General features: G+C 55.0%; 14 protein-coding genes across 14 annotated transcripts; 4 read left to right on the top strand and 10 right to left on the bottom strand.

The window, feature by feature from the left end:
* Positions 1-832: 832 nt before the first annotated feature.
* On the top strand, positions 833-2550 carry LTR77_008356 (uncharacterized protein; the record flags this gene model as incomplete). The annotated part of the gene is made up of 8 exons (XM_064805588.1): positions 833-1019; positions 1070-1145; positions 1201-1266; positions 1319-1556; positions 1617-1921; positions 1982-2053; positions 2113-2226; positions 2277-2550. The coding sequence occupies 8 exons, from the start codon at positions 833-835 to the stop codon at positions 2548-2550; spliced, it is 1332 nt and encodes a 443-aa protein (XP_064656048.1).
* Positions 2551-2673: 123 nt separating this feature from the next.
* On the bottom strand, positions 2674-5260 carry LTR77_008357 (uncharacterized protein; the record flags this gene model as incomplete). Its single annotated transcript, XM_064805589.1, has 4 exons — positions 2674-3806; positions 3866-4333; positions 4455-5080; positions 5133-5260. The coding sequence occupies 4 exons, from the start codon at positions 5258-5260 to the stop codon at positions 2674-2676; spliced, it is 2355 nt and encodes a 784-aa protein (XP_064656049.1).
* Positions 5261-5876: 616 nt separating this feature from the next.
* On the bottom strand, positions 5877-7301 carry LTR77_008358 (uncharacterized protein; the record flags this gene model as incomplete). The annotated part of the gene is made up of 1 exon (XM_064805590.1): positions 5877-7301. One exon carries the CDS (start codon positions 7299-7301, stop codon positions 5877-5879), a length of 1425 nt encoding a protein of 474 aa, XP_064656050.1.
* A 575-nt stretch (positions 7302-7876) lies between these two features.
* LTR77_008359 (uncharacterized protein) lies at positions 7877-8697 on the bottom strand (the record flags this gene model as incomplete). Its single annotated transcript, XM_064805591.1, has 2 exons — positions 7877-8015; positions 8072-8697. 2 exons carry the CDS (start codon positions 8695-8697, stop codon positions 7877-7879), a joined length of 765 nt encoding a protein of 254 aa, XP_064656051.1.
* Positions 8698-8948: 251 nt separating this feature from the next.
* On the top strand, positions 8949-9599 carry LTR77_008360 (uncharacterized protein; the record flags this gene model as incomplete). The annotated part of the gene is made up of 2 exons (XM_064805592.1): positions 8949-9525; positions 9583-9599. The coding sequence occupies 2 exons, from the start codon at positions 8949-8951 to the stop codon at positions 9597-9599; spliced, it is 594 nt and encodes a 197-aa protein (XP_064656052.1).
* Positions 9600-10016: 417 nt separating this feature from the next.
* LTR77_008361 (uncharacterized protein) lies at positions 10017-10559 on the bottom strand (the record flags this gene model as incomplete). The annotated part of the gene is made up of 1 exon (XM_064805593.1): positions 10017-10559. The coding sequence occupies one exon, from the start codon at positions 10557-10559 to the stop codon at positions 10017-10019; it is 543 nt and encodes a 180-aa protein (XP_064656053.1).
* Positions 10560-13605: 3046 nt separating this feature from the next.
* LTR77_008362 (uncharacterized protein) lies at positions 13606-14323 on the bottom strand (the record flags this gene model as incomplete). Its single annotated transcript, XM_064805594.1, has 2 exons — positions 13606-14186; positions 14299-14323. The coding sequence occupies 2 exons, from the start codon at positions 14321-14323 to the stop codon at positions 13606-13608; spliced, it is 606 nt and encodes a 201-aa protein (XP_064656054.1).
* A 75-nt stretch (positions 14324-14398) lies between these two features.
* On the bottom strand, positions 14399-16573 carry LTR77_008363 (uncharacterized protein; the record flags this gene model as incomplete). Its single annotated transcript, XM_064805595.1, is given in 3 exon segments — positions 14399-15052; positions 15069-15112; positions 15211-16573. 3 exon segments carry the CDS (start codon positions 16571-16573, stop codon positions 14399-14401), a joined length of 2061 nt encoding a protein of 686 aa, XP_064656055.1.
* An 855-nt stretch (positions 16574-17428) lies between these two features.
* LTR77_008364 (uncharacterized protein) lies at positions 17429-17812 on the bottom strand (the record flags this gene model as incomplete). The annotated part of the gene is made up of 1 exon (XM_064805596.1): positions 17429-17812. One exon carries the CDS (start codon positions 17810-17812, stop codon positions 17429-17431), a length of 384 nt encoding a protein of 127 aa, XP_064656056.1.
* Positions 17813-18123: 311 nt separating this feature from the next.
* Positions 18124-18871, bottom strand: LTR77_008365 (uncharacterized protein; the record flags this gene model as incomplete). Its single annotated transcript, XM_064805597.1, has 2 exons — positions 18124-18413; positions 18466-18871. 2 exons carry the CDS (start codon positions 18869-18871, stop codon positions 18124-18126), a joined length of 696 nt encoding a protein of 231 aa, XP_064656057.1.
* Positions 18872-19430: 559 nt separating this feature from the next.
* Positions 19431-20060, bottom strand: LTR77_008366 (uncharacterized protein; the record flags this gene model as incomplete). The annotated part of the gene is made up of 3 exons (XM_064805598.1): positions 19431-19579; positions 19640-19702; positions 19766-20060. The coding sequence occupies 3 exons, from the start codon at positions 20058-20060 to the stop codon at positions 19431-19433; spliced, it is 507 nt and encodes a 168-aa protein (XP_064656058.1).
* A 488-nt stretch (positions 20061-20548) lies between these two features.
* LTR77_008367 (uncharacterized protein) lies at positions 20549-20993 on the bottom strand (the record flags this gene model as incomplete). The annotated part of the gene is made up of 2 exons (XM_064805599.1): positions 20549-20601; positions 20660-20993. The coding sequence occupies 2 exons, from the start codon at positions 20991-20993 to the stop codon at positions 20549-20551; spliced, it is 387 nt and encodes a 128-aa protein (XP_064656059.1).
* A 1595-nt stretch (positions 20994-22588) lies between these two features.
* Positions 22589-23537, top strand: LTR77_008368 (uncharacterized protein; the record flags this gene model as incomplete). The annotated part of the gene is made up of 3 exons (XM_064805600.1): positions 22589-22999; positions 23087-23369; positions 23431-23537. The coding sequence occupies 3 exons, from the start codon at positions 22589-22591 to the stop codon at positions 23535-23537; spliced, it is 801 nt and encodes a 266-aa protein (XP_064656060.1).
* A 596-nt stretch (positions 23538-24133) lies between these two features.
* LTR77_008369 (uncharacterized protein) lies at positions 24134-24620 on the top strand (the record flags this gene model as incomplete). The annotated part of the gene is made up of 2 exons (XM_064805601.1): positions 24134-24146; positions 24205-24620. 2 exons carry the CDS (start codon positions 24134-24136, stop codon positions 24618-24620), a joined length of 429 nt encoding a protein of 142 aa, XP_064656061.1.
* Between the last annotated feature and the right edge of the window lie 537 nt (positions 24621-25157).

The raw sequence follows: 25157 nt of genomic DNA on the forward strand, positions 1-25157 counted from the left end.
ATTAATCAGAGTCTGGCATCCCGACAATGTCACGAGACCTCAAACGTACACTCCCTCATCAACTCATTGGTGTGCGCCATCGCAGATCGCCTCGAAGATCGCCTCACCATGCGATCTCCGCAGCGCCCACACGCGATCAGCGAATCTGACGTTGCCAACGAGCGCCTCACAGGTCATTTTCCGGGGATCTCACTGCGGTCACCATGGCACGGCTTTCTTCTTCTAGTCTTCCTGTCGATCTCGTGGTGCCGCGTCCGCGTGAGATCATTGAAAAGAGCTGCAAGCACTTTCTGCTTCATCAATACCATCTCTAGAAGTCTCAGAATAAGCTGTTATCCTTATCCATTACAATTGATTTAGCAACTGGATCTCAGTGCGAACACCACAATGTTTGGGCGTGGCGGCGGCAAAAGGTTCTTTGGCCTACGCGGCCTGCAATTGAATATTGCCATCGCCGTGATAGCCGGGACTGACTTCGCGCTGTTCGGATATGACCAGGCAAGCGATCATACCATATTGTACAAGCAGACTTCAAAGCTTATAGCCATCTAGGGTGTCCTGGGCGGCCTGCTCACCCTCCCGGTCTTCCTGAAGCAGTTCCCACAGGTGAATACGGATGATCCTCCGGAAGGCTGGACTGAAGGAAAGGCCTCAAACGTGCAGGGTGGGTATCATCTTTTCTCTGCAGTCATGGCCGCAGATTACTCACTGTGGCATACTAGGTATCACGGTGGGTGGCTACACACTCGGCTGCTTCTTCGGTGCAGTTGCTACAATATGGCTCGGTAATCTGCTTGGACGAAGGAGGACTATCTTCATGGGCTCTTCCATCATGGTTTTGGGTGCCACCTTGCAGTGCTCTTCCTTCAGCCTTGGGCAGCTCATCGCTTCGCGACTCATCACCGGATTCGGCAATGGCATGAACACGTCGACAGTACCGACATGGCAATCAGAGACGAGCAAGTCGCATCGGCGTGGACAGATGGTCATGATTGAGGGGTCTTTGATCGTTTTTGGCGGTGAGTAGATGTCGCTACTACTGCTCTGGGCGTACTGATGGCGAATGCAGTCATGCTCAGCTACTGGATCGATCTTGGCTTCTCCTTTCTGGAGCCATCGTCCGTTGCATGGAGGTTCCCAATTGCGTACGTCGCTCCGTCTTCTTCGAGGAAGCTCGCCGCTGATCAACCTTTCAAATAGATTCCAGATCGTCCTATGCCTGTTCATATTATCTTTCATCATGGGTTTGCCAGAGTCGCCGCGGTGGTACGAAGCGGTATAAGTCTATCATCTTGAGGTTCGTTAACACAGACTGCAGGCTGGTACTCAAAGGTCACGACGACGAGGCGCTCACAGTCCTCGCCGCCTTGTCTGACCTCCCAGAAGACGACGCGAAGGTTCAAAGTGAGTTCAAGGCTGTGAAAGATGTCGCATTCGAGATGTCCAAAGGTGGCTTCTCAGACTGCTTCAAACTCAACAGCAACCGCAATCTCCACCGTACAGTTCTGGCATACGTCAACCAGATGTTTCAGCAGATTTCTGGAATCAACATCATAGTGAGCCATTTATCCGCTGTTTGACAGACTGTATATCTACTGACATGACCCTTTGTCCAGACATATTACGCTGCGACCATCTTCGGCCGCATCGGTCTCAGTGGATTCATGAGCCGTCTGCTCGCGGCATGCAATGGCACGGAGTACTGGGTAGCTTCGTGGATCGCCATCTTCACCATTGAGAAGTTTGGTCGGCGGCAGTTGATGCTGTTTGGTGCTGCTGGGCAGGCGGCTTCCATGGCCATTCTAGCTGCTGCTACCGCTAACGCGGTCGGAGATCAGAAGACCATGTATGGCATTGTGGCTGCCGTCTTTTTATTCGTCTTCAACTCGTTCTTTGCAGTTGGCTGGCTCGGAATGACTTGGTAAGCACGAACTCTTTCCCCAAGACAACTCGTCTTGCTACTGACATAGTCTTACCATAGGCTTTATCCCGCTGAGATTACACCACTCAATATCAGAGCGCCTGCCAACGCTATCTCGACTACTGCCAATTGGTAAGTCCGCAAATCGAAAGTATTCGATATCGTCAGCAACTGACCGGTCTTCCTGCTAGGATCTTCAACTTCATGGTGGTCATGGTTACGCCTCCAGCTTTCTCAGCCATCGGTTACAACACCTACACCGTTTTCGCCTGCATCAACGCTTTCATGGTGCCCTGCGTGTACTTGTGAGTCTCCATCCCACCTGCAAATCTACCAACACTTACCCAACCGCCAGCTTCTACCCCGAAACAGCCTACAGATCTCTCGAAGAAATGGACGAGATCTTCCAGGACGTCAAAGGCATCAAAGGAGCCTTCAGCGTGGTTAAAGTTGCGGCTGACAAGCCGCATCGCTTCGGCAAGAATGGCGAATTGCTTATCAATTATGAAGACACGGAGGCGTATCAGCGGAGGAGGAGCTCGGTCACTGCGCAGAGCGGTGTGAGGGAGCCGGAGAAGATTGATGATGGGGTGCAGCATGAGGAGGAGAAGTCGGTGGGCTCGAAGTGATGGGGAGAGCTGTTGTCTCGAGTGGAGAATGTGCAAGATTGCTACAAGGTTCGCTTATATTGTGAGGTAGAACGGGCGGCCATCTTGGACCAACTCTTGATTGTGTCACATAATCTCAGCAATCTAAAACATCGCCTCATACCCTTCCATCGACCCGTCCGGCGACGTACTAGGCGGCAGATCCTCCTCCTTCGTCCCCCAGTCACTCTCCTCCCGCCCCAACGTTAGCTCCAACGTCTTGCCCTCCAAAAACAACTCATGCCCGATCCAGTTCCTCGTATACACCTCCGTATCTAGCCTCGCACTCTGGATAAATACCTCTTTATACTCCGGGTCAAAATTCGTCACCCTAATCGTCGCCGTCTTGCCCGTAATAGCGTTCGTATAACTCACGCTCTCAAAGAAAGGCGGGCTGATCAGGTAGACATTCTGTCCTGCTACGGGGAATAAGCCACTCATAGCGAACGCAACGAAAGATCCTGAAGCTCCGCTATCGTCGTTTCCGGGTAGCCCGTTATGCGATGCATTGAAGGACGAGGGTATGTAGCTATGCAGCCGCTGCGCCGAGAGACCAGGGCGGCCGGCGTAATGGTACTGGTACACGACCAATTCGGAGGGTTCGTTGGAAATATCGAGAAGCCCGCTTTCGTGTAGGAAGTCCAGTCGGCGGACAAATTGCTCTTTCCCGCCTACAGTCTCCATAAGACGAGCCTGGTCTTGCGGGACGAAGAAGACGTACTCCCAGATGCTGTCTTCGAACGTCTCTTTTGGGTTACTGCTGTAGCTGCAAAAGCTGTCAAGGGGAGAGCACTCGATGGGGTCTTGATACCGCCACGTCCCGTTCGCGTAGCGTGGTTGCAGGAAGCCGATGAAACCGGTGTTGTTACCTTTGATGGAGGAGGTCTGGTTTGCCTTCCAGAGGTTGTGCCAGTTCCCGGAGCTTTGGAGGTATTTCTCCGCGTCAGCCGTTTCGCCCAAGCCGGCAGCGAGGGTGGCGACGCAGAAGTCGTTGTAGGCGTACTCGAGCGTGCGGGAGATGGAATGGTAGTCTGGTCCGAAGCCCTGGGTGTCGTAGTCGAAGACTGGTATGTAGCCGTAGCGTTTCCAGGACTGCAGGCCACCCCGACCTTCTACGCCCCAGTCGAAGGGCTCGTTTTCTGCATCGTTGCGGATGGCAGAGTAAGCGAGGCTCCAGTCGATGTTCGTCAGATTCTTAACGTAGGCATCCGCTATCACATTGTCTGCATTAGAGCCGCCTGGTCTCATCATTAGCTCACGCTCCCTTCCCCTTTTGCAAGAGAATAGCGTTACCCACCCTGCGAATACCCCTTACAAAGCTGCATCCGACAATCCGGCAGCCATCCAACCGACTCATAAATATTCAGCAAACTCGTAATCATCTGACTCAACGTCCCCGGGTCAAAGATCGTCAAGAACGGAAACGTCGTCCGGAAAGAATCCCATGTGCAGTAATAGCTGTCAAAATACAGCTCCTCAGCCGGAAACAACGGGTTATCGCCAGTATAGTTCTGCGGGCTCATCATCGTCCGGTAGATGGCTGTGAAGAAGGTCCGCTGTATACTCTCGTTGGCTCCGCCGGGTAGGATCGAGACGGTGGACATTTTTTCCTTCCATGCGTTTGCTGCTTCTGCACGGACGCGGTTGAAGTTCCAGTCCGGGATCTCGGTCTTAGCGTTATGGCACGCCTTTTCGCTGCTGAGGAAGCTGACGCCGACTCGAGCCTGCAGGACGTTGTTCTCCGGCTTGTGGAAGCGCACGAAGCCTGAACAGCCATGATAAGAGTTAGCAAGTGTCTCGGTAATACCGAAGCAGTTTTGAGGCGTCGAGGCACCACACGCAATGTGATCGTGTCTCGGAGAACCCTTCGGCGCAGCAAAGCTTACCTCCTGCCTGGATGTAGAAAAGACTATACCCCCGATTAACGAACAACTCCTTCGGCTCCGTCCCACCCCTCTCATTCACCCAGAGCCCCGTATCCCTCACCCCAGCACCCTTAAAATCAACACAGACAAACGACTGATAACTCCCCACCCCAAAACTCGGCAAGAACGTCCCGTTAGCTACCATCCTTCCGGTTTCAGCATCAACGCTGATCGAAGCGTTCTGCCGACTATCCTGCAGATCCGTTAAGTCCAGCAGCATCAACGGACTCACCGTATCCTTTCCAAAATGGTTGGTGAAGTCAAACTCCCAAAGCGCAGCATGCTCCGTCGTCGTCACCTCAACCCCGACATCACTTCCCAGCTCTAGCCCAAAATACCCCGGCTCCGCCTCCACGCTTCCAGGTCGATAGTTGACAGCTCGTTCGTACTTACTCCCGAACTTACACTTCTCCAGCTCCCCACCCTCGCAAGCCGGTTGCAGGGACAGCGGAAACTGGCCTTGACTTGGATTCCCGCCGGTCCCGGAGTCGTGTTGGGTGGAGAAGCCGGTGATGTTGCTGCCGTCGAGTGAGAAGCCGGCGGTGTTGGCGCCGGAGACGTCAGGGACGGCTTTGGCTATGCCATATCTAGATGGGAGTTAGCTAGCTGTTGATCGTGATAGATTGAGCAGGTACTTACGGCAGTGAGGCGCCGGCAAAGACATTTCCGCCGTTCACTGAGCCGATGAGGGGGTCGATAAGGTCGTAGTTACTCTTGCCGCTTACTGCGGTGGCCGAGAAGACCAGGAAGAGTAGAGCGGCTCGCATGGTTGCATTTGTGCTTCATGACGGACGAGAGAGCTGCGTTTTGAACACAACGGCAGCTCATAGTAGCACCGTGATCTGCAAGCATGGATGCGTGATGTAACACCAACCCGCCATTCTGATAAAGAACATCGGGGAGTGGAGAGCATGAAGCGTGGGGAGGAACATGAAAGAGGGGTCAAGATGGAAGAACTGCTTGCACAAACCGCTGTGATGCTGTGATGCTCGCATCCGCCTACTGCTTAGACTTCATCGCTTCACGAGAGGTTTCCTGGAGTAGCCTGCGCTCGAAGGTGAAGGTAGATGTGGAAGAAGGGAGACGAAGTGAGGTCTTCTCCGATCAAGCATCGCGAAGGCGGATGGCTTCTGCTTGGCCTTCAAGCGCTACAAGCTTCGTGGTAGCGAGGACAACGCATCGACACCGGGGTCCTGAGACGGATGTGCAATGAGGGCATCTGTTCACAGCCGTCTGTACATCCATGTACATCTATACACGAAGGACTATTACCACACGTGCCTTCAAGCACATTACCGCGTCTCCGAGACCAGCTCATCCCGTCATACAGTCATCCCATCCGTCCCATGCAACCCGATTACCCGTCATCCATCGCGACGATGTTCAGATCCCGTTGAGCCCTCCGACGAAGTCGATCACGCCCTGCATCTCCCGTTCCATCTCCCCCATCCGCCCCTTCAACACCTGATTCTCATTCCTCAGCGCCTCCACAGTCGCCCACGCCGGGCCGTCGCCATCCCTCTTCGTATTCCCAGCCTTGCCATTCGGTTGTTTCAACGCCCAGTAACTCGCATTATCCCCTGCGACTAGACTCCGCGCAGGCGATGCCGGCGTCTCGTTCCCACCACTCGTAGTAGCCGAAAATACGGAGTCGAGATCGGATTCAAACCCACTGTCGCTGGCAGCGTCACTAGCGCTGATCCTCTTGCCCCTCCTCGTAGGCGTCCGTTCAGCATCCTCGCCACTCTCTTCTCTGACCAGCCTGACAGTCCTAGCCGAATTCTCCCGCAGCTCCTGCACCCACATCTTTTCCTCCGTCAGCTGCTTGCTCAGATCCTGCATCGCGCGTTCTCTTTCCTGAGCCTGCCGTCCCATATCTTCGAGTTGCATTTTTAGGTGCTGGGAGCGCGTCTCTGCTTCTTCAACTTCTTCGCGCTGCGCATCGAGTTCGGGCTGGAGGGAGGCGATGTAGGTGCATTTCTCTTTGTAGGCGATCTGCATGCGGTCGAGGAGAGAAGTGGCGTTGAGAAGGAGGTCGTTGAAGGATGCTGGGCTGAGAGGGTCCGCTGGACCGTTCGGGAAGAGGGCGGAGGAGATGTTGAGGTTGGCTAATTCGTCTTGCGGCGGTTGTGATGCTTTGCTTGGCGTGGTGGCTGTAGAGCGTCGCACGAACCACGAAGCTTTGCGGGTCTGCGTCGGAGGGGTGCTGCGGTTGCTTGAAGCGGTATCACGGCGCGTGAACATGCTTGTTGGGCGGTCGGTGAAGGTAGGTGTGTATTCCATTACGAACTCCGTCTCTTCTTTTTCCTTCGTAGGCGAAATTGGTGCGCCTAGGCGAATGGGTGCTGACTCGCCGTTGAAGAGGTCGCCGAAGATTCTGTTGGGTGCTTGAGCTCGTGTGGGTGCGGGTGCGTCGGAGGGTGTATTGGCGGTGTTGAGCTTGGGCACGTATGCCGCGAGAGATTTTGCGCGGGAGTGTAGAACACTGCCCTTCCTTCCAAGTGCCGCCGCTGCTGGCTGTGCGTTTGATAAGCTCGAGAGAAGTCTTGCGCCAAACGCTGGTCGAGCTGGAGTTGTTGCGACTCTGGCGGGCGCGGTAGGCAAGCTGTCGTCCAGTGTTTCACCGTCAAAATACGGAGTCGAGTCAAGGTCGTTGATAAGGCCCTCGCTTCCGTTATAAGCGGTGTCTCTCAGCGGCGTTGACTGCGGGCTGCGGTTTGGGTTCAGACCAGATGGGGTGTAGGAGGCGGATGTAGGGGTCGTGGAGAAGGAGGACTGTGTCCGGGCGTGAGGTCTCGGAGATGCCATGATGTCTCGGAAGCCAGACAATGGCGTGGGAGTGTGGTGTGGTAGATAAGTAGCGGTAGTGTTCCAGCTGCTTCCCTCAAAACCAATGGCACCTGGCAGAAGGAGGTCGGAGATTAGGCCAGCTTCAGGTGGATACGCGTTGAAACAACCACGGGGGAGGATCCCCGGCTGGTATCAGATCGGTGTCGCTCGAGTGATTGCGATGAAGGTGGACCTGGTCCTTCGAACGACGTCTCTTCTCGCCAACAGCGCACCCAGCTCAAAAGCTGTTTGTTGATGTTGATTTGACTTTGGTACCTGAAGATCTCAGCCCTACGATGGCGGAGGGTTCGGGCCGCTTGAAAGACGCAGGAACGGAGGAGAGCTGTGCAACGAAGGAGATGTAGAGATGAAGTTGTACGACAGGTGTTGATGCAGGTGAGAAGAGAAGAAAAGGAAGTGGAAAGGTAAAATTTGTTGTATTGATATCTTGGTGGTTGGCATGAAATGCTGGTGGCTTGTTGTGAGGCTGGAGACTTCGCGATTTCAAGGTTTCGCCTTCCCCTGCCATCTTGGCGCCGCTCCAACTTTCAACGTCACCTCACTTCTTCACCATCTGCTTCACCTTCACTATCGCTCCAAGCATGTGAAAGTTTCAACAGAGAACCCAATGCCGCAAGACTATTGTTCTCTCCCGCCATTGATGTCCATGCCACGTCTGCGCACTGAAGCCGCCTTTCATCTGGTGCAAGACGTTAGCCAGGAATTCCTCACGCGATGACACAACTCACCAGTCCTTTCCTGTCGCATCGCGTTCTTCCTCGGAGATTCTGCGGTCCAGCTCACGCATCACTTCCACGTTGTAAAGCTGACGAGGAGCCCATACCACGGCACAGAGGTGCTGGATCACCAAAAATGCCATGTCGTACGGAATGACGAGGGATCCGGAGCCCGGGTTGTTGTGATTCAGGGCGTGTCCGGTCGCGATGCAGAGAGCGGCCAGCAGCGCCGGTATCAGCAGTAGGGCTATTGCGACGCGATCCTCGCCAGAGGCAACGCGACAGGCTTGCAGTAAATCCTTGGGTGTCTGCGTGTATTCCTGGTTGTCCTTCACACGTCTGAAGTACTCGCTAATTCGTCCCAACCTGCGGCGGATGATGTCCTTCGCACGGCTCGAGAGATTCTCGCGGAGGCGGAAGAAGACGAAGGTTTGAAGGATGATGTGCTTGAAGACCGTGTCCATTGTGTCGACGTCTGTCGGTGCGCTTGAGACGACGATGCTGGTGTTGCGGGCTAACCAGATATTGGCTGGCAGGAACAAGACGGTCAGTGCGATGTAAAAGTTGTCGAAGAACGTTCCTGATGTGGGTAGTACGTTCAGTGCGTACGCTGCGGTGAGGAGGTATGAGTAGAGCATGATTCATGCGTTTTCAGAGCCGATGCGCGGTGCTAGAATGGCGCAGGAGTCTTAGTATTCCAGACGAAGAGCAGGTTGGCGAATATCTGTGGGTGAAATTCCGGGTGCAAGCGGGCGACAAGGCAAACGCATCTCATGCAGCTAACCCAACGGATCAAATGGGCCGTGCATTCACTATAAATTCTCCCATTCCTGAACAAACCTGACACCTCACCTCCACAACGTCGCAACATCTTCACCGCTCACCCACAATGGCGCCCACCGGACTTCAAGCCACGGCACGCAACACCCTGAGGACCATCGGACGCCTCTTGATTCTCGCCATCATCGCGCGGGCCGTCAAATACATCTGGCTCACAACACGACACATCCTCCTGGGCACCCTCCTCTACGGAGTCTTTGGCGTCAGACTTACCGAGCACCCACGTGATGCACTCGATACCTTTGCGAATGTTCTTCTCGAGCTGCCATTCCAGAAGATCGTTATGGCATGCCTCATCATTTTGGTTTCGGCACCCGATCGTCACAGCTGGACTTGGGAGGATATCCGCACTGACTTCGAACTTGAACTCTATCTTGGAATGCCGAAGGCAACGCTGCTGCTGCCGTTTTGGCTCTGGAGTTTTGGCGGCATACTTCGGCAGCAAAGCATCAGGCGGGTCTCCGCAGCTGGGACCATCACCATTGCCCATTTTCGCGTGGGCGTGGATGGAATTCAATCTCTGGCTCATGGCGGATGCGATCGCGGCGGGACACGGGCTGTGGAGCGGGCTGTGGAGTTCAGGCGGTCATGCGAAGCACAAAGAGCACACGGATTGATGCGAACTCGTTGGTGAGCCACAGGGAAAGACTCGTGCTCATAGAACTGGCTGACAGTGGAACCAGATGACAACGGCCTTTAAGCGACGGGGAGGATGGCACAGGGGACAAGAGCGGACGGATGGCATCACCGCGAGCACATGCTGGCGAGAACTTCATGGGTCTTTGGTACGGAGGGCATTGCAACATTCGGCGGACTGTGTCAAGAAAGCATCAGGTGCCCAGCAGGCCGCAGGTGCCGGCAATTGGTAGTACATGTAACGATTAAGAGCATGTTCAGCTACCCTTGTACACCGAGACATCGTGCGACCGGCCTTGTCAATCTCTCCGAGCTCCACTCTCCTCCAGCATTGCAAGCAGAAGTGTGTCCTCAGCACGTCGCTGACGCTGTCCGGAACACTTCAATCATTTTCCTGAGTCCAGTACAGAGCACCATTACCCTGACTTCCGTCCATCGTACGTCCTCCCAGTACAAACACCTTTACCGGAACACCTCCGTCTCAGTCCCACCCAAGCACCCTTCCGAGGATCCACTGCGACGTCAGGCTGACATGAAGTCCACGCAGGAACGGGACTGCCTCGCTCATCAACCAGTCGAACTCCGGGAAGGCGTCGACTGTCGGTGGCGGCAATCCAGCTTGACGACGCTGCACGACCTTCGTTCCGTACGCCAGCATGACTGCCCAGATCGCATAGTTGGAAGCATTCTTTCGGATGAAGGACGTGAAAGCGGGGCGGGGAGTGGTAGTCTTGGCGTCTTTGTTGTCGGAGATCAAGGTGAATGCGAGAGCGCGGAGGCTCTGCAGAAGCAGCACTTGGAACGCGAGGTCGAGAGCGCCGCCGCAGAGGGTGTAGATGTCGATGCCGTAGGTCGTCTTGGGAGCGAGGAGGCCGAAGCTCTGTAAGATGTGGTAGACGGACAGCTGAAGGAGAATGTAGTCGAGGAGGGTGGCGCAGATCATCCTTGTGAGTTCATTGGCAATGCGCTCAAAAGTTAAGTCTTGGAGCTGCTCTTTCGGCCCGGTGAAGGTGAGGTCGAACATCGGAGCTGTTTTTCGTTGTCCTGAGGGCGGCGGTAGTGGTTTGATGTTTGTTGGAAGAGGAAGGAGGATGTCTGACGGTTTGTAGGCAGCTTGAGGTCAAATCAACGTTCAATTCACTCGTGGTATTGTAAGCTGTCGTCATTGGTCCTTCCACCATTCACTCGTGAACTTGCTTTCCATACCGGGATTGACTTCAGAAGGCTCCTCTCCGAGCTCCAGTCACTCGCAGTCCCGTAATTCATGCGGGCGTATGCCAGTACTAGTCGAAGGTAGGGTCCAGTTCTCCAGTCGAAGGCCTGCGATGAACAACACTGTATACACTCAGTTCTTTTCAAGCATACCGTCTAAGACCTTTCCACTTGCAGTGCCATTTACCTCGATGTCCAAACGTTGCTGTCCTAATGCCCAATACTGCTTCTCTGACAGCCGTGAATCTCTCTAGCATTCTGTGGCCCAAAACATGCTCTTCGACCAGACCTTCTGCCGGTCGTCGGCGTTACCGTAGTCTGTGACTCGACCGATCAATGCAGGCGATGTCTGATGAGGACGGCGACTAGTGAGGGACCTTCCTAACTACAAGGTCGGCTGTCCTGCATCTATCATCTGGCCCTTGCGAGGAGTCCAGGTCCCCATGTACGGCACGGCGGCGCTAGTTGGCGCCACGCATGCGCTGGCTGTCTTCTAAGACCGGAATCGGCGAGAGCTGGTCGAAACCGTGTTGTCGTTAGTGGCAGCGTTCACGGTGGCATCGAGGTCCATCGGACCTGGCCGACACGATGAAACAGGAAAGGCGGCGCTGTTAGCTCAACACCTTATTACCACAACTCTCTCATCATCTTCCTTCCCGCGACCATTACTCTACTGATGAAGCACTACCGGGAAACAAAGGCACAGGATGTGGTCAAGCCGGTTTATCATACGACATGCTACATGATCCGCAAGTTGCACCACATTCGCAAGCGAGCGACACGTCCCTGGGCCGACCCAAGGAGTCCGCGATGGTCGTCACCGGGCGTGTCTGTTGGGTTTGTCCTTTCGCTCCAGCTTGCGTGATCCGTCGTTAGGCCACGTCAAGCGAGCGACACGTTCCCAGGCCGACCCAAAGAGTCTGCGATGGGCGTGTCACTTGATGTTGTCCTCTCGCTCCAGCTTGCGTGACCCGTCGTCAGGCCACGTCAAGTGGCGCTACTCCCAGCACATACCAATATGGCCCAGACTGCAGAAGAATGTCGATGGGCCATATCCGAATGTACTGTTGTTCATACTACTGAATGTACCCCGCACTCGCAGCTGAGTAGCAAGAGGCACACCAGATTACGGGCTGGATGTGGCCACTTCGGTCACATCAGATCGGCGTCTCGACACCGCCCGCCGAGCGGCTATGCGCTCAAATCTTCGACCACACCACTGAATGTACCTCAACCTGCGGATGCAACTCTATGGGCTCAGAGCAGGGTATGGTGTTCTCGTTCCTCATCTGGATCTCCACCTCTTCTCGCCATTCCTGTTCCGGTATGAGGCATCAAATGAGGCCAAGGCCCAAGCTGTGATTAATCAGGTTCGGGGTTTTGTCGTAACTGTGCTAAGGTTCATCTTGTGCTTGATCTGGGCTTCTCGTGGTCCTCCAGAAGTTTCTCCTCGAGTTCGTCTGCGTTGGAAGCTAACGGTACGGATGGCGGAGTGCTACGAAAGGTCAGTACATGCCATCCAGCAAGAATAGAGAGTGGAGATGGGACACTAGACTGACCATCAAGCTCTGCATCCTTATCCCGAAGTTCATCTTCTAACTCTTGGTTCCGCTCGTTCAGGCGCCGAAGTTGCTCTTCCAACTGCTGGTTTCTCTGGTTGAGGCGCCGTAGTTCCTCTTGGTTGACCTTTAAAGAAGAAAGACAAGTCAGCAAACACTCGAGCTGGTGACATTTGAAGCTTGCAATCGCCTAGCAACGTACCGGGGGTTGAGCGATAGGTTGAAAGGGTTCAATCGGTAGTACTCGCCTGTATCCCGGTCGTAGTGCAGCGTCGGTTGACGTGAGGACTAAACTCCTCCCGGTCCTGGTGAGCTAATGTTTCGGAAAGAATTTCCCGCAGTATCGAGCCCTCAATGACTTACATTCGCTTGTGTAGGGGCCGCAGGCCTCGCCTCGTCGTTGTTTTCCCAGTACCAGTTCCCATTCGCGGGATCGGAAACAAGCCTCCTGCCGCGTCGCGCCTGGGTTGATCGCCTTCAGATGGATTATGAATCAGCTCTGAGTATATTGGAAGAACGGACATGGACATACGGTTGCCCGGGGCTGTTCTCCTCCTCTTCCTCCTCCTCATCGTCATACTTTCAGTAATACTGGCCGTTATTCGGATCAAGGACAAGCCGCCGGTTCGGTTGAGGCTGTGCTACTCTTCTGCAGGTGGTAAAGGAAGTCAGCTTTGCGCGTACTAGAGCAGTAGGCTCCAACGTACGGTTGATCAGGGTTATGCTGTGTTGGATGCGATCCCGCGGGTTGACCACTTCCTCTGCTCATTCCTCCATTGCCGTGAGGCTGGTAGCCGGACATCTTTGACTTGCGCGGTGGTGCAAAAAAGATGTGTTGCTGGTGTGTAGAGAAGAAGAAGAGGAAGCACAAGCGGGAAGAATTTTCATTCGCACTGCGGAAATTGCGGCGACGTCACCTCATCTGATCCATATGCATCGAGACACTGCCCCTCGCTGGAAGCAGTTCTCGAAAAGCGCGAGAGGCTGACGACGGTTCGGCTCAACTCCGCGACTGCACAAACTTGGATTTCTACTGGAGAGTACTGCGTCCGTTGCAAAAGCATCAGATCGGTTTGAAAGGTACGGGGGCAAGACATGGTAGCTCGCGGAGGGTTTTGAGGTATTCGGCGGCGAACATAGCATTGATACATCACCTATCTTCCAGAGTCCACCCACAGACTTCTTCAGCCAGAATCATAGTATGCCCTTCAATCCGCTCAGCCGTCCTGCCCTCCGCGCGGCTTCTCGTTTGCCAGCCACCATATGCTAAGTCTGAGCCGGTCGCCACCAACACACTGATCACACCTCCACGTTTTGCTTCTTGAGCAGCCGTTGATCGCTCAAAGCGAGCAGGGTGACAAGCGCTGAGACGAGAACGAGAACCAGAAACAAGGAGTCCAGCGCATACACCCAATGAGGCTGCGGATACTTGGCATGGGCCTTGAAAGCGCAGAGAAAATGCAGCACCGCGATGATCACGGTGGACCATATGAGGATGTTGTGCGAGGTCTCCCTGCGTTTGTGGTCTTCGGCGAGGATAATGTATGGCAGAACGGCAAAAATGGCGAAGGATACCAGGATCTTCAGGCGCAGGTCCGTGGTTCCCAGGAATGCGGACGTAATGGCGTTGGGCGCGGTGATGTTGTAGGGAAGAGTGATGGTTTCGGACGGCGAAGCGATGCATGTGCAGGTTGCGGGTGCCATGTTTGCGGTTGTCCTTGGTGTGTGGTGGTCAGAAGGTCGATCTTGATCGTGAAGCGCGAGGGCTGCGCAGAGATCGTAGAAGATGTTGTGGTGTTGGAGCGTGCGAGGATGTTCTTTTTTGTGCTGTGGCAGCGGAGGAATGTGGGGAGGAACTGGACTGCACTCGGGCTGTGCAGCTGGAAAGTGGCTTAGCGGCCTGAGTGAATGTGCTCGTGATAGCACGTGCAAACGAAATTTAAAATTCTCACAAGTCACCCTCTCCGCTTTCATGCCTTCGGTAAGACATACCCATCCTCAGGTCGACTTGAGCCATCGCATCATCGCTTCTCAGCTCCGCCTTGCCTCCTAATGGACCACAGAACCTGCTCGCCTGTCCCGGCAGCACAGGCTAGCAATCCTTGCCCTCCACTTCCTTCCTTTCCCTTTCTCCTCCCAAAGGCTCCATCTCACCCTCATCCGTCTTGTAATACTTGTACGACTCCCAAACGACTCCCACCATCACCACAATGCGGTGATTGAACGTAACTCCAACACCACCCCACTCCATCCCCTCCGGCAGCTGCAGCGTGACGAGTGCATACTGCATGTTGATGAGAAACCAGCTCAGAGCCCCAGATATCGCTACCGAGATGTACGCCAACATCAAGGTCTTGCGGTGGGCGTTTCTGCCTGCTTCCCGGCGGATCCCGAGGTACATGCGAATGGTGATGCTGAAGAGGGTGAGGTTGAAGCTGGTGCGGGAGAGGTTGATGCAGACGGTGCGGTCGGTGGTCGGGACGTTGCTGGTGGTGTAGCGGAGGAAGGTCTCGATGGCGTATCTGATTGGCATCCCGAGCCATTCAGGTACGGCGGTGGCGGCGGGGCCTGTTACTGCCATGGTTGGAGGTGTAGCCATTGCGTGCAGGGCCGACGTGGGGGCGTGAGGTTGGTGATATTGTTCTCCGTGAGTGCTGGTGTCTGAAAGCTGAACTTGAGGTCCAAGGATCCACTTTCGTCCCATATCAACGCGGAAGGAGCATCGCAACTCGACCTTGCTCTTGCCCTGGATTCTCGCTCACTGGCAGTCGCAACCGCGTCTTCGAGCGCATCAACAAGGTGTGAGCTGTATCAACTATCCCGGTTTTACAGTAATAGGCCAAAGTATACAATAAACCGACACACATGATCATCTTGCCGGCTTTTTAGCCATGCCCTTCGCACCATCGTCCTTCCCCACTGCTCTCCTCCCACCATCCACCTTCTTCACCTTCACCGCCGGCGGCCCAACCAGAATCGCTTTCATCTTTGCATACGCCTCCTCAACAACCGTCACCGGCCATATCACCACTCCCCACATCACCTTCATCGGCAACGCTACAACCACACTGACTGTCTCCAGCATCTTCGCGAGGACGCCACGATTCTGACTCTGCCTCGCCGCCTGCGCAGCAAGACTGAGCGTGTCTTGCATGTTCCCTTCCAACGTGCCAAAGCGCTGCTCGACTTGCATGGCCATTGTAGCCGCTCGCTTCTCGTACCGCCGCATTGCGCGTTCCAGGCTTTCGAGGCGGGGTTCGTAGCGCTTGCGGAGTTCGGTCGAGAGGTCGGAAACGTCGTGCTTTTGTGCCAGAGACGTAGTTTGTGGGACGACGGTGTGATCAGACAGCTTGGCTTCCAGGTCCGAGACGCGAGAGAGGAGGGTCTCGATCGTAGACTTGGATTCCAGTCCACCAGAGAAAGGGTCGTTAAGGCCGGTGACTGTCCGTTGGAGATGCCAAGTGCGGGCTGTGATGAGGCGGACGAGCTGGCGACAGGGACGGATCTCAGCCGCAAGCAGGAAAATGGCAAGGTTGAAATCAGAGACAAGGCCAGTGGAAGGAGTTGAAAGTTGGGCGCGGATGACATGGATCAGGTAGGCGGCCATGACTGGAAAGGCGAAGGTAGAAAGAAGGGCGAGCAATTCCTGGCGGCGGAGCTCCGAGGCTGCTGCTTCCTTGCTCGGTGGTGAGGACGTGGTGTCTTGGTCTGCGTCGGTTTGTACATCTGGCTGGTCTTTTGGAGAGTTGCTTTCCGAAGATTCGGTCTCAACAGCCGTCTCGTCGGCCTCAGCGCCGTCCAGGCCATCCGTGTCCTCCCATCCTGCCACCCTTCGCTGCACCTGCGCAGAATAGTACCAGTCCCAAGGCAACCGAATGCTCCAATTCATAAACACCGCCGCCAACCCCAACAGCAGCGCATCCGTCGCAAACGCACTTCCATTCTTGAAGAGCAGCCCCGCAACTGCCGGCAGTATGGCAAATGCCAGCGGCGTCGAGTGCCAGTGCGTGACTTCTTGGTCATCTTGAGCAGTTCCTGGACGGCTTGTGGTGGGATTGATGATGTCCGGTGCGAGGGTGTCGATCGAGGTGTAGCTGAGGAGCGAAGAGCGGCGCCGGTCGAGGGTTGGGGCGGGCGAGAGGGAGCCATTGAGAGTCTGAGAACTCGTCTGCCGTTGGGCCACTCGTTGTGTAGCCGTCGCTGGCGGAGAGCGTGCGGATGAGTAGGTGGTAGGCCGCTTGGGGAGGTCGGGTTTGGTGTCGGCCATTGCGTCGTTAGATCGTGTTGTTCGCAAGCACGCAATCTCTCAGACTTCTAACGGCCTCATGCTTGATCGATCTGGGTGAGGACAACGCAACTGCATTAGCAGTCACGCCGTCGGTGCAACCACCGTGTTTGGCAACCGCAAAGACATGGAGTGGTCTCGCCCGAGGTATGAAGTCATGAAAGTCGTGCTTGGCAAACCTTCATCAGGTCTGGTCGACCTCACCTCTTCCCATCCATCGACTGAAACATAGTACATCGCCTACTCCATGTGCTCTGCGCAGATGTGGCATGCCGTTCGGAACAGGCCGCAAGATGGAAGAAGCAATCCGATTCCGCCAACCCAGGAAGACCCGGGTACCTGCATATCTCCTCACGTCATGAACCCAGAGCTATCAGGAAGCGGGACGAAGAGGAGCAACATGCTGTCTGACTGATAGAGTTGCTATGAATCTTCTCACCGGGCACATCTTCTCGAGGACTCCTTGCCTATGAGCATTTTCAGTCTGACTCCAACAGGCCAGGAGGCTACGGTGCTTCCTGCCACGCTCTGAATCAAGACTCCTGTCAGGCTGTCTTAAATCCTTCAGTCTCCTTCCCAGCTCGGCACATCTCCCTCCGTATCGCGATCCTTGCTCGATTCTCTGTCATCCACGTTTATTCGCGTCCTCGACCGTGGAGCCCTGGCCCCCCACATGCATCTTCTCCTCATCATCTTCTACCAGCTCAGCTTCCGCAACAGCAAGGTGCCGTGTAACCCTTTCAAGCTGGTTAGAAGTACACTGGGCTTGAAATTTGATTAGTGATCACTCACATTCGCAGGACGATGATCTTACCGGCAGTCGGCGCCTGTGCACGATTATCCAACAACCACGGAAGGACTGGGTTTTGCGGGTCCATGATCTCGAAGTAGCACGAGGTGCAGAGCTGTTTCATCCGCCGACCCGCGAACCGGTTTCACGATCCACCTTTCAAGAGCGGCGGCAACTCGGTTCCAGGGAGCTATGGCTTCTGCCGGTAGCATCAAAGATCCAGGAGGACTGTCGTGCTCAGCCATGAGTTGCGTAAGCTGTCTCAGGCAGTTGTCATCTGCTTGATCGGCATCCCCGTCTGCATCTAGGCGAGCTTCCTCAGAAGTCTTCGATGTCTCCGTGGTGAGTTTGGTGGTGAGTTGGGTGAGCGCGAGCTTCTTCTTGGTCAGGCGGTCGCAGCGCTCGCGGCTGGTCTCTACATGTTGATCCATGATGCTGACGGCCTAGACGATGTCCAGGCTTGCTGTTGTCGATAGAAGGTGGTCTCAGGTGATGGCGATCGCAAGGTTGGAAGATTGAGGCAGTATGTGAAGATCCAAGCGCAAGTGATAAAAGTGGGGCGAAGATGTTTCACATCGCGCATGTGACAATCACGTGCGCTCCACTCAACGAGAGCTCGAATACCAATACTGCATGGGGGTTGTGCTTTGCAGCTCGGAACAGTATGTCACTCCTCATACCACCAAGCTTCTCACAAACGCCATCTCACCGCCATGCACCTCCTCCGCTGCTCCCTGCTTCCCTACCTCTTCATCACCCACTTCCTCTCACCCCAGTCCGTGAACCCATCATCGCTAGTCTCGCCTTCGTCGTCACTGTACTCATCCGTGTCGTCAGAGTCGTCCCCGCCTCCAGTCTTGCGAGAACCCGCAGCCGCCCACTCCGCAGCAGTCATGTTCTCCTCCGCAACCGTGTCCCGTTCCGAAGAGGCCTTGCCACCCGCAGAATCGTCGCCGGCATTCTTCTCAGAGGTCGCATCGACTGCTGAAGTACTGTTGACACCGCCTCCAGTGCTACGAACCGTTGTTGTACCTGAGAGCACTGTCAGCAGCTGGCCAGACGTGAGCTTGGAGACCCTCCTCACCAGCTTCTTTCGGCATCGAAGGCACGACGTACGACGCCAGCTTGGCTTTGATCACAGGATCTTCCGGCTGAACCTCAAGGAAAGCTTCGAAGGCCGCGTGGAATTTGACGAGGTTTGCTGTCATGTCATTCGATTCCCAGACCAAGGCTCTGGTAGCAGCCTCGAAGCGGGAGAGTGGCTTTTCTGATGGTTTAGGCCATGTGGCCCCGTCTGGATACCCGGACTTGTTGATGACCTGGGCTACCTCGTCCATGCGATTGGTGTTGAGCTCATCCGAGTGGTCTTCTGCCGCATCGTTGGACTTGGTCGATTTGGTGGTCAGCTCCTGCAGTTTAGCCTGCAGTTTGGCCTGCAGCTTCTTGACGCGAGACCACTCATTGAGGACCCTTGCTTCGTGCGGCGTCATGGATTTGGCGATGTTCGTGTCGGCGAATGGTGGTGTGAGTTGGCGGTGGGCTGTAGGTCGAAGGTTGGAGGTTGAAGACTGAGAGACTTGGATCCACTTTAAAGGATGAGTTAACGTTTCGTTGAACGCATATGAAAGTCATATGCACTTCCGCTGATCTCACCTACTGAATTGAGGCCTGAATATGCAGACACTTCGCCGAAGGTGGCTGATCAATCATATCTTTCCTACGGTACGATCTACTGCCCGATGCTGACTCCTACTCTGCCGAGTCGATTGATTGAGGAACGCACTCTATGGTTTATGTCCACCCAATGCTGTGCGAATCTCTTTGTGAATTCCTGCGGCGTTCTCGCTCAAAAGACGAACACCACGCCAAATGCAAACAATGCAGTTCCTCTTTCCAATCCTTTGTTCGCAGCGCACCCTCGCTTCAGACCTTCACCCGTCCCGGAGTTCCTCCATCCTCTTCAGCGGACGGGCTTGGTACAACAACAATCGACTTCGACTTGCGCTGCAGCGGTGTACCGGTAGGTGCTGGGACGGCATTAGTGAACAGCTATATCTCATCATCAGGGCACACTTTACTGTCTTCAGACGTCAGCAGGCTCTCTTCCTTCGCGACTACTGGGGTCGACGGCAGAGAAGGGATCGACGAGTTCACTTCAGCGAGCGATGCGAGTCCGAACTTGATCGCCACGACCAGCTCTGTAGATTAAGGGAGTTAGCACTACGGACAATGCAGGTACGGATTATATCGTGACCTACCTGCAGCCTTTGCTACAGCATTCTGCTGCTTCTCGATGGTGGAGGATTGCGTCTTGCTGTTAACTGCAGCCACTCGTCAGCCTCGTCGCCTGACACTAGGAGATGCGGCTCAGGGCCAACACGTACAGGAGAGCCGAGACAACTTGATGCGAAGTGGGCTGTGGCCTCCTTTCCCGCCTCGGTCGACAGCATGCTCCGGCGGGTCGAACAGTTTGGGGACGTCGATCAGGGCCAGGAGCTCGGTGGAGGCGGTGCGCAAAGGCTCGAAGCAGAATTGGAACCAGGTGATGTACTCCGGGGTAGTCTCCAGGGGCTGAAGACCACTGGTGATGCGCAGGAGTTTAATGAAAGTGATCTTGTTCGTTGAGAAAGGCGAGAACGCGATCAGGGCGACCTGTAGTGCGAGAAGGTGGGCGCGCATGGTAGCTGCACTGAAGCCGTGTTCTGGCTCGCCCTGTCTGTGGGTATGTCTTGTGGATGAGGTTGAAGGAAGTGAAATGTGTGCCGGTTTGTTGGACAAGGTCGAAGGTGGCGGATGGTAGGTGATATGGTGTAAGGATGAGGGGGTGGAAAGGTAAACAAAAGCGTGAAGGGGGGGAGGTAAACAGCGGAAAAGCTTGGCGGGACGACAAGTGAATGTAAGAAAGAAGTGGGGCGGAGCATGTGATAATCTGGTTTGTATGGCTCTGCTCGCACTACGGCTCAAGGACGAGCATCAGAACTGTCGACTGCTTCTCCGATTTCCTAATTTTTCGGGGCAGCACGGTCACCACCTTCCAGTCGTTTCGACAGAATGTCGATTCAAGAGACTCACACCAAGACCCAGCCGTCCTCGACCTCGTCCGTCTCAGCCGTGTCCTTCTCCGTTGGCGAGGCCTGAGCACCACCAGAATTCGAAGCCTTCGTGGCTCATTCTTTCTCGTCGAGGACCGCCAGTGCGAGGTAGATATCTTGGGTGAGCTCTGCAAGACGCGATCGTTAGCTATGAGACCACAGCACGCTTGGCGAACGACCACTCACCTGTTACCCTTCTCCGCGCGTCCGCCCACACGATCCGTCCTCGCTCGCTCCTCGAATCCACCGACGACATCTGCCTGAGCAGGAGAAGGAGCTGTCTGGCGCTGGTCCGGAGAGGCTTGAAATGACAGTCCATCCAGACAGTGGCGTCAGAAGGGTGGCCGCTGGCCGCAGTGCTCGGGCACTGAATTTGGGCGACTCTCCGCAGCGCATCGAGCATGACGTTCGTGTTGGCGGCCGTGTAGTTGCTTGCTGTCAAGCTGGAGTGGAGGAGAAGCAGGTTGTCGCGCGTTGTGGTAAGGTCAGGAGACTTGACGGCGCCCTGTTGGTGTGCCATGGCGTCCGTTGCGAGTTGCGAAAAAGTTGGCGATGTCGACGATGAAATGACTGACAGCTTTTGCAAGCAGACGACGTGACATTGATTTTGTGCAAGCGTGAATGGAGAAGGTGAAAAAGGAGGGAGTCGTGCCACCAGAGCCGCTTGGCAGAAAGGTGAATCTGAGCATGTGAAAATCACGTGAATTTCACGGGATCGGGTGGACCCGCGTGCATACCTCTATTCCTTCCGGATATACTTGGACGAGCGCATCTTATATTCTGTCGGCCCATGTTCTTGCAACTTGTGCTGGTGAGATATCAGGACGAAGACCATCCAAAGCGCACGAAAGAAGCCCGTACATATACTGCTCTGGAAGGTATTTGCTGCCGACAAAGAACACCAGCCGTTCAGATGTCTCAGCTCGTCCTTTCAACAGGTCTTTGAATGGCCTCCGACAATGGTAGCTGCCTTCGAGATCTTCGCTGGTGGGCTGTCAAAGTCCACTCCGGGTCCGTTTCGAGCATATGCTGTTGGCGGGAGTTCGAGCGTCCGCATCAGGTAGCTACGGCAGTAGACCGTCTGCAGGCCGGGTGGCCGGACGATTTGGGTCATCGGGCAGATTCTGCTCATTCACATTCTTCCGACCGCGGAAGCCAACATGGAATCCGGTGCTCCTCGAACTGGCGGCATTGCATCGGGCTGCCAAACGACCAACGATTCCTCCCATTGGACGACATCTCGACGTGAGTGACTCCAAGGCTTCAATCGACATGAACAGCGGGTGATTTGCCGGGCTCGTGGAGATGGGCGATATGTACCAATCTCTTCTTTCGAGGTCGCCATATCGCCCACATAACCAGAATCCGCTGCGCTGTACAGGTTGTCTGGAGGTTCCTTCGAGGACGGAGAAAGAGGAGAGAAGGAAACAAGGCCTGAACCACTGCCGCCGCTAGCTCCAAACTCCACGAAGATCACTGATCCCAACCACGCTTCTTGCAGTCCCTTGCAGCGCCATCGTGCGCCATACAGTAAAGTAGGGCACGTGCGACCGTTCAATTGTCAGAATAAGGCGTAAGCACGTTAAAATGATTGCTTAATTTATGCATCGCCAAGTGCTGACAGAGATCAGATTCTAATTCGAACGCCTTGGCTTCAGCTCCAGTGCGCGCTTCATCATCCGCTATCATTCTAGTCTCCCGAAGGCTTGCTTCGTTTGTACACAGGTCTGGTAAGGGCACTGACATCTGATGTGAGAGGTGAGAGGCGCACCGCTGTGCCCCCAGTCTCGCTTTGCGGACCGAGGATAGCCTTGTGCCGTCTGTTGGATCAGTAAGGTACTCAAGAGCGACAGGGCAGCATTGGCTCGTGGCATCGTTCAGCGCGAGCCATAAGCATGAGCCTTCGCGATCCCCGCCATCACCAACTATTTGCGGCGTCTGATGAGTGTGCTCATTTCCAAGTCCCATCTTCTTGCGGTCGAGACCGGACTGCACATAAGTACACATCTTCGCTGACCATCTCTTCCTTCTGCATCATTCAACCACACACTTCCTTCAACACTAGCATATCAATCCCTCCAACCAATTCCACTACATAACAACTCATCCTTCAAGATGCGCCAATCAACCATTTTCACTTCTCTTCTCGCAGCTGCCTCCAGCGCAGTGGCCCAATCATCGAGCGGCGCCGCCCCCTCCAGAATCGCGCTCTCTTCGTCCGCCTCGAGCTTTGCCGCCAGCTCTTCCAGCGCCGCCCCCCAAACTTCCGGCAATGCTTCGATTCCTTCCGGAGGCTACGGCACCCAATCCGTGACCGTGCTTCTCGAGAACGCCGCCATGGGAGACGAAGCCATGATCTCTTTCCAGAGGGTGGAGAACCGCATCTCAGGACGTCCATCAGGCTCCGCTGGGCCGTTCACGACCGTCGAAATCTCCGTCGGTCAAGATGCCAATCAAGCGCTTCGCTGCCAGGTTCTCGACGATGCCGGAATGCCTATTGCGGCTACTCGCGGCCCGAATTTCGACGTATGATCATCTACAATTCCCTGAACATAAGCCCAGCTACTAACACACTTCCAGATCACATTCTCCGATAGTAACAAGGGCGTCTAGAACTTCGACCCCCCTGCTTTCGTCAACCACGTCGTCTGCGATCCTGCTTTCGTAGGCAAGGGATTCGATCTCACCGTGACTCTGCAGAACGCGGACACCAAGGTCGGCCGCCAGACTTTCTTCCCGAACTTCATCGGACGCACCACACTCCCGCCGACCGGAGGATCCGGACCCTTCAAGACGGTAGCGGTCTTCGTTGGTCAGAATGCGGACCCAGCGATCCGCTGCCAGCTCAACGACGCCAGCGGAAATGCGATTGTCGCCACGAGGGGTACCAACGTCGGTATGTTGTAGTTTCCTTCGCTATAGATGTTGAAGACAACCGCTAACTTTTTGTTGTGTAGACACCACATTCTCCGATGCTCAGAAGGGCGCATGGACGTTCCAACAGCCCGATGCAGAAGTTGCCGAGATCATTTGCGACCCTGCTCTGGTTGCCGCGCCGCAGTAAATGACTGCATGATCATGGAGTCAACGGGATTACGGAGTTTGTACGAGATCAAGATAGGATAGCATAGAGTGGGAAGGGGTAGGAGTAAGGCGTCTCGGGGTTCGGGACATCGGAAATAGAACAAACTTACTTAGTCAGTCGCTACCTACCTTATGGATTGATCTTCTTCTTGGACATAGCATGATATTGGGCTGATCAACCCACGCCGGACGTAGTGGGCTTCGAGCATCCTGCATCGACGGTTCTCTCGGCAAAATTGCAGCTGGACGCAGAGTCCTCCTGTTTCGAGCTAGAGACCACCTGGAGGATGCCGTGAGCTTGGCCGGAGAACCTCCGGAGCCACAAACCATGTGCTCGCCTCGCAATGTTGATACTCACAGGACTAAGACCTTTGATGCAGAAGGAATGCAAGCTCGCTGCTCTTGGATGGAGACTTACAAGCAAGCGACGCCGCGGAGACTTAGCTCGGAGAGATGACCGCAAGGTAGGTCTCCACAAGCATATATACACTTCAACGAGTCGGTAAAAGCAATAATGGAAATAAGAATCGCAGTTGAGCTCAGAAATATAGACCAAGAAGAAACCAAAAGCCCGCCATGTCAGCAGCAGGTCAGTGTGTCTTTCCAAACCACCATTGCAGCTTCAACTTACGCCCACGCATACACAGCGCTCCTCCCAATCACCAGCACATTCGCACTCCCACTCAGCATCTACCACATCTTCCTCCAAGTCCGCGTGAGCTTCAAACGCATAGCTTCTCGAACGAGCCTCGAAGCATCTTCCAAGCCGCAATCGGAGAAGAACGATGACCCACTTCTCGCCGCCTTTCGCGCTCAAAGCAACTTCACCGAGAACGTGCCACTGGCGCTCATCCTAGCGGGAGCCGTGGAGCTGAACGGAGGCTCAAAGACGGTGTTGACGGCAGCATTGAGTGCGCTCGTGGTGTTTCGTATAGCGCATGCTGAGTATGGACTGATGGCAAAAGGATACGGCGGTAAAGGACGGCCCATTGGTTTCTTCGGCACCGCGGGTGTCATCGTTGGGCTGGCTGCGTACGGCGCGTGGCTCGCAAGAGGGAATTAGGCGTTGTAAATGATCTGGGGAAATACATGTAGCTCGTGCTTTCACAAGATCAGGGGACATCAGCTAGCGGCATGTTATTTCCGACCAATCAGCGTGCGCTGTCTCTTTAAAGTCTCCGGTCCGCCGCCTCGGCCAAAGCAAAGGCAATTCTTCCTTCTCTTCCACCAACGTGACACCCCATCTACCCAACTTCGACCTGGACTCTATGCTTGCGATGGCACTGCTTCACGCTCGACAAGTTCCCATATCTCGATCGGTGTCGACAGCAATGCAGCAGCAGGCGGAGATGCCCTTCTAGAGCACCACACGACAAGCACGCATCGAGGCAGCGGCACCGCGGTGTTCAGACGACAAGACATCACGGGACAGCCACCATAGAGCCAGCCCACGAGGCTCGAGCTGGAGCAGGTGCTGCTGGCATTCGCAGCAACTCGAGAAGACCGGCATTAGAGCGCATCCGGGACCTTGCCAAGTCAATGGAGCAGATAGAGCACGCAAACACTTCCACTATCTTTCTGTCCAACGCAAATGTACGGT

The sequence above is a fragment of the Saxophila tyrrhenica genome (assembly GCF_035928015.1).
Source record: "Saxophila tyrrhenica strain CCFEE 5935 chromosome Unknown scaffold_14, whole genome shotgun sequence".
In the NCBI taxonomy this organism is placed as follows: Eukaryota; Fungi; Ascomycota; class Dothideomycetes; order Mycosphaerellales; family Extremaceae; genus Saxophila; species Saxophila tyrrhenica.